Source organism: Rutidosis leptorrhynchoides, chromosome 1, assembly GCF_046630445.1.
Source record: "Rutidosis leptorrhynchoides isolate AG116_Rl617_1_P2 chromosome 1, CSIRO_AGI_Rlap_v1, whole genome shotgun sequence".
Lineage (NCBI taxonomy): Eukaryota > Viridiplantae > Streptophyta > Magnoliopsida > Asterales > Asteraceae > Rutidosis > Rutidosis leptorrhynchoides.
This window is the reverse complement of record NC_092333.1, coordinates 656,908,982-656,915,717: the sequence shown is the minus strand read 5'-3', so window position 1 is coordinate 656,915,717 and position 6,736 is coordinate 656,908,982. Positions and strand designations below refer to the sequence as shown.

The window sequence follows — 6,736 nt, the reverse complement described above, 5'->3', positions numbered from 1 at the left end:
GATGATCTTAATATCATAGGTACAAATAAAGAGATCCATGAAGTCATTCAACTTCTAAAGAAAGAATTTGAAATGAAAGATCTCGGAAAAACCAAGTATTGCCTTGGTTTACAAATTGAACATATGCCTAATGGTTTACTTGTACATCAAACAACATATAATGAAAAGATTTTAAAACGTTTTAATATGGACAAGGCAAAACCATTAAGTACTCCTATGGTTGTTAGATCACTTAATGTTGACACTGATCCATTTCGTCCCTGTGAAGATCATGAAGATATCCTGGGACCAGAAGTACCATATCTTAGTGCAATTGGAGCTCTTATGTATCTTACAAATTGTACAAGACCTGACATTTCTTTTGCAGTTAATTTGTTGGCAAGGTTCAGCTCAGCTCCTACCAAAAGACACTGGAATGGGATCAAACACATATTTCGATACCTTCGAGGAACTACTGATTTAGGATTATTTTATTCTAACGAATCAAAACAAGATTTGGTTGGTTATGCAGATGCAGGTTATTTATCTGATCCACATAAAGCTAAATCTCAAAATGGATATGTATTCCTAAATGGAGGTACCGTAATATCATGGCGTTCTCAAAAACAAACACTTGTTGCAACATCATCAAATCATGCCGAAGTAATTGCATTACATGAAGCCAGTCGGGAATGTTTTTGGTTGAGATCAATGACACAACTCATTACTGATTCTTGTGGACTAGAACGCAATAAAAGTTCAACAACTATCTATGAAGATAATGTAGCTTGCATAACACAGATGAAAGAAGGGTATATCAAAAGTGACCGAACAAAACACATACCCCCTAGATTCTTCTCATACACTCAAAATCTCATTAAGGACAACCAGATTGAAATGAGATATGTTCAGTCCAGCAAAAACTCTGCTGACCTTTTCACCAAAGCACTTCCAACTGCTATTTTCAGAACACACGTTCATAATATTGGCATGAGGCATGTTCAGAAGATGTAACAACTCAGGCGTTGCCTACTTGAGGGGGAGTCAACTCTATGCTGCACTCTTTTTCCCTTAGCTAAAGTTTTATCCCAAAGGGTTTTCTTTAGCAAGGTTTTTAACGAGGCAGTACTAGTTATTCACTAATAAAATTATCATCCAAGGGGGAGTGTTATAAAAGTAATAATTGGATGATAATTTTATTATTATTATAGATATTGCATAGTATATTTTTTGAGTATAAATAGGTGTGTTGAGTTAGAGTTTATTGTATGTATTTTTTGGTTAACAAAAACACTCTCTCTCTCTAGATTCCAAATGCCACCAAACTCTCATTGTACATTTTTCTATAAATAAAAAACCAATTACTCATACCTTTTGTTCAACCTTTGTTTTCTCCGTTTTACAGTATCTCTATCTCTATATACCTTCTACAGTCAAGAACCACTAAAGGTAGTTATAAGCCTACTGAATTATAACATTATCAAAATTTTATTGGATTTATCTATGTGATGTGCAATATATAATTAATAATGATAATAATAATATAATAATAAAGAGAAAAAAGAATTTAGTATTGGTGTTTTAAAATACGTGTGGATATTAGGGGATGTTTCGAATCTTAGTATTAACTAGGTTTCGAACCCTCGCTTCGCGACAGGAGTTCGGTTTTCAATGTATTTTATTGGGTTTAGTTTGTAAAATTATTTCGTGGCTAACGATGATGTAGTTGAAATGCAACTCGAGTCGAACTAAAAGGTATAGCTCGTGAAAGATTTAAATGTTATGTTAAATTAACAATATATGTACATCTCCGCGTTTCGCTATGGAATTGTCGACTTTTAAAAATTTAACGCAAAATCAACGTGTATGAAAAGTACCCCAAATATTTAGCGTTTTTTAAAAAGCGTCCGTTTTGGGTATAGTTAGTGACATTGTGTTCCTAAAATTATTTCGAATTTAACGATGGTGTCGAAAAAATTTAGCTCGTTGCGAGCGAGAAGATATGACCCGTTGAAGATTTTGGGGGAGTTTATTTAAGATTTTTTATAAAAATGGATATTTGACACTTTACCCCCTATTTGGGAGTTTGATTTGAATGTTTGGAAAAAGTCGAGGGGTCTTTGTTGTGAAATGTAGTTTAAATAGTAATTTTTAAAAAAGTAAAAAGTCGGAAATACCCCTGTTTACTATTCACTTTCAGTATGTCTTATATATATATATATATATATATATATATATATATATATATATATATATATATATATATATATATATATATATATATATATATATATATATATATATATATATATATATATATTGAGATGTTTCGTGGCAAATCTACTAAACGGATGACCATAGGCGATAATTAAAAGTGACATAGGGGGCACCCGCCCCCAGTGGATTTGCATTTTTTAGTGCAAAAATTTTGAATTTTACAATTTTGCTCCCATTGAATTTTTTTGCCCCAAAGTCTCCATATTTTGCCCGAAAGCCTTTATATTTTACCCAAAAAAAGTTGTTACGCTTTTAAAAAGAATTTCGCCCCCGGTGAAAAAAAATTCCTGCTTCCGACACTGCGGATGACTCCATTTGGTGTTAAACTTTGGCAAGTGGTGGAGTGGTCTTGTGGATATTTAATTTGGGAAATAGAAACCATGTGGTATTCAATGGTAATGGTTGGAACGCTCCTACGACTTTAAAGGATTCAAATTAAATTGTTCGAGTTGATATCGCATCGCGTGAAGGACAAAAAAATCGATTGGCATTTGTGGCTATCTAATCCTGGAGTATACACTTTCTAATTTCGTGTTTTTCTATTTGCTGCTGCCTCGGCAGCTTCCTGTGGTATTTTTTATTGTATATTTTTTATTAGCTGCATTTTTCGAGTTTTTGGGCTGTAGTAAGTTTTGTGTTATGGGCTTTTCGTTAGCCCAAGCCCTTCTCGTTGTTGTATTGTGTTTTTGGTTATAAAATTTTATTGCTTTAAAAAAAAAAACATGTGAATTAGGAGAGAGTCTTGTAGGAAAAGAAAAGTATGTAACCCTAATTTTTGGGGATATTTAAAATGGGATGGCCCTCCTCCTCTCTATACGAATCCATGTGAGTAGTGACTGAAAGCTTGATAATTTATAGGAAAATAAAGAAGATGGCTTTGTTGAAATTTGGAAAACAAATAATGGGAGTGTCAAGATCTCATCAACCATTACCCTTAGGGTTTTGGCGTTACTTAACTTTATCAAAAACAACTCATCGTCATCGCCTTTTGTGTGCTAGTTATACCACCAGTGTTAATTCAGACAACACCACCACCACCAACAATGAATCAAAACCTCTTATATCTCTCAAAGGTTTCTTTTATTATTCATTGAGGAAGTTACTTTCTCCTCCTGTTCCTCCTGTTCCTACCCGTGTCCAAGGTATAAATCAATTGTTATTTTTTGCTATTTAGATGGAGTATTTTTTAGTTTTTGACTGACTAAATTGCTTGATTTTTCCTTGTGAAAAATTATAATTGATGGATGCATCAGTGATGATGAGGAATATCATGGTAAAAATCAAGTCTTGTCCAGGAGAAAATCCTCCGGTAGATGAAATCAGGCCGTTATACCATGGTCCATTCTTTTCCTTTTACTTATATATATATATATATATATATATATATATATATATATATATATATATATATATATATATATATCATCAATTTTTTATCATTTATCAATATTGAAATGGAATAATTAAGGGTGATGATATATACACAACTAATTTTTACAAATACACAACCAAACATGCTTTACAGTGTTGTACAGTACAACACTGTAAAACATGTTTGGTTGTGTATTTGTAAAATTTGGTTGTGTATATATCACTACCCAATAATTAATGGATATATAATAATAAATCTGATCTGATGTATTATTGGACAGATCTGCTTCGTAAGTTCGATGATTATGGCATGGTTTATGTTTTGATGGCATTTTCAAGACTAGAAGTTCTCCGTTGGAAACCTTCTCCGAGTATTGACGGATTCCAAGATTTGGTTGCTAACCTCCCCACCAATATGATCCCTTTATTTGAAGGTTATTACTCCTTTTTCACTTGTATGTTTATGTTTATTAGGGACGGACTATAACTAGCTATTGTTGAAACACAGGCCAAATAACAGAATATAATTTCAATTTATTTATTTATTTATTTTGGTATATGTACATGAATATAAAAACAGAGCAAAAGATAAACTCAGGGACATTGGTATTTCTATTACTCGTATTTTTTTATTAGCATCAGATAGGCTCAAATATATAACTACAAAAGTTCATCTCAATGTGTGCATAGAACCATAGATGTAGGAACACTCCACCATTTCAATAACAATCCCTTCCAATTCGGTCAACACCCTATTACTGATTTCAAATAGTTAACGTTTGATTAAAATTAAAACTAACTATTACTGTATATAATTATAAATCTAAACTTAGCCTAAAATATTAAACCAAATTTTAATACAGACTGATTATTCAACTATTGCCATTGCCATTGCCATTGCCATTGCCATTGCCATTGGAGATAGAATATTATTACAGTGTACATATTTTGTGATATACATGTGATCAGACATGACGATTGAAGTGTTTAAGGAGGAATATCATCACATACTTAATCGAGACATCAAAGTGTTGGCTGAGCCTTCAAGCTTATGTGTTGTTGCTGACTTGTATCATATTGGAAATCGTCGCCTCAAAGTCTTCGTCATCGGTGATCATCTAGTGGTAGTCGGGAAAGACAGAGATGATGACCCTAAAGTTAACACTAATGACTCTTTACTTAACCAAGCACCTAAGCAAATGGTTAAAATTCCTCCATTTCCTTACCTTCATGACAAGATCACTGCCTCCATCGTACGGGGCCGACTCCATGTTCTTTTTCATCACGTTGATCAATCTCAAGTGGTCAACAAACCCAGGATTTACATGCTTAATCAACGATTCACTAACTCCATGTTTGATGATTAGAACTTGTATCGGACTTAATGGTATGGAGCTTAATTGATACGGCGTAGTTAAAATGGTGAAGATAGATTTGAATCTAATAGATGTTAGTAATTTTATTACATTTAGCGTAGATAACTTTGTGTATCTCTTGATGCTAGTATTAATTATCTTAGCTAAATCACATGTTTATTATTGTGGGTATGTGTGTTTAGTTCATAGTTCGTTGTATTGGCTTTGCTCGTTTTTAGATAGATGGTTGGCTTTCTAGTTGTGTAGTTTTGATAGGCGTTTTCTTTTTGAAAGCGCCTTGGTAATTAAAGTTCTCGTTTACGTAAAATAAAATGTAGGTAAATGAAATGTGGTGGCAGATGAATTGGAAGTGAAAAGTTCTTTGGAGACGAGGATTACTAGGGGTTTGATTTGTGATGATTTTCGATTCTCAATTCTCAATGTTCCGATTTTGTGCTTTTTTTTTGGCAAAAATAACGATAACTTTTATAAAACAGAAAACGTTTTCAAAATGAAAACAAATTCAGCTAGAAGTACAAAAGTGGAACCTCAGAGAGGCTCGTACCTAGAAAGCAGTTACCATTAAACTATCTATACTGAGCCTTAACTAACCTAAATCAACCATTAAACTATCTATACCGAGCCTTAACTAACCTAAATCAAAACCAAACATAAACTAATTAGAAGATACAAAGAAGTACAAACACCAAAGATTACATCAAATCAAGAAACATGAACCGAAAAGAGAACTCAAATGTCTTTAATGAACACGCCGAATTTAGCCATTTTGGCACCTTGAACCGCTCTCTCCTTGCGCTTATGGTGATTCTTGTTCCTAACCGATGGACGTGAGATTTCACTAGAATGAACAAGATTTGCCGAGCCCGGTGCACTGTCGGCCAAGCTCGTCATTATATTATCAATACCCGGGAAAGCCTCATCGATCATGCCATACTCTGTCATCCCCGAAGAAGCACCATTGCCAGGGACCGCACAACCACTTTTTGTCAACCTTACCCGCCATAAACAAATTCTGAATGGCTTCCCCACACTCCAAATCTTCTTTATGATCCTCGAGCTTAAGAGATCCCGAGATAGATGAAACATTCCTTCTTGAAATTCACGCCTTCGAGAATCTCCCTAGGAACCTTCCTATTTAAAACAAACCATGACTTGCAATAGCCTTTACACGAAATATCCTCGCAATCACAGTAATACCTTCCACTACGATATGTTATTTATATTAATGTTCTTTTGAAGGAAAAAATCACGACTCTTGTACACTAAATTTTAAACAATAATTTTAATTATTTCTCTAGTTGTGACAAATTTTTCTACTAAAAGAAATATAAACTAAAACGTGAAAAGTTTGACACTCGTGGCAAGTGAAAGTTAAATGCGCAAATTACTAAGATGGTAAAACAGTTTATTAGTTTAATCGCATAATGGTCAACTATTTTCATGTCCTTTAAAAGGAGATTTGGAGCTTAGTAAGAACATTCTAAACTTTTTCTTCCAAATTTCGGGACTTCAAATGAATGCTGCTAAGACAACGATCTATGGGGTGAATATATTAGGGAGTCGCTTCGGGAGCTAGCGGGGATTTTTCAGTGAAAAGTGGGTTTGGTTCCTTTTGACTACCTAGGTATACCTTTTGGAGGGAGCTATAGGAGAGTTTCAACGTGGGATCCCGTTATTTTTAAATTCAAAAAGTCTTTCCTTTGATGGTAGATTAGTCATGATCAATGTGTTGA

At 33.7% G+C, this 6,736-nt stretch overlaps 1 protein-coding gene across 1 annotated transcript; it reads left to right on the top strand.

The window, feature by feature from the left end:
- The first annotated feature begins 3,127 nt into the window (after nucleotides 1-3,127).
- On the top strand, nucleotides 3,128-5,002 carry LOC139850143 (uncharacterized). The gene is made up of 4 exons (XM_071839734.1): nucleotides 3,128-3,398; nucleotides 3,510-3,593; nucleotides 3,909-4,061; nucleotides 4,597-5,002. Exons 1-4 carry the CDS (start codon nucleotides 3,128-3,130, stop codon nucleotides 4,992-4,994), a joined length of 906 nt encoding a protein of 301 aa, XP_071695835.1. The 3' UTR covers nucleotides 4,995-5,002.
- The last annotated feature ends 1,734 nt before the right edge of the window (nucleotides 5,003-6,736 follow it).

Coding starts and splice junctions, on each gene's coding strand:
- LOC139850143 (XM_071839734.1), top strand. CDS start 3,128: ATGGCTTTGTTGAAATTTGGAAAACAAATAATGGGAGTGTCAAGATCT. Junction 3,594..3,908: donor AATCAGGCCGTTATACCATG/GTCCATTCTTTT, acceptor ATTATTGGACAG/ATCTGCTTCGTAAGTTCGAT. Junction 4,062..4,596: donor TATGATCCCTTTATTTGAAG/GTTATTACTCCT, acceptor ACATGTGATCAG/ACATGACGATTGAAGTGTTT.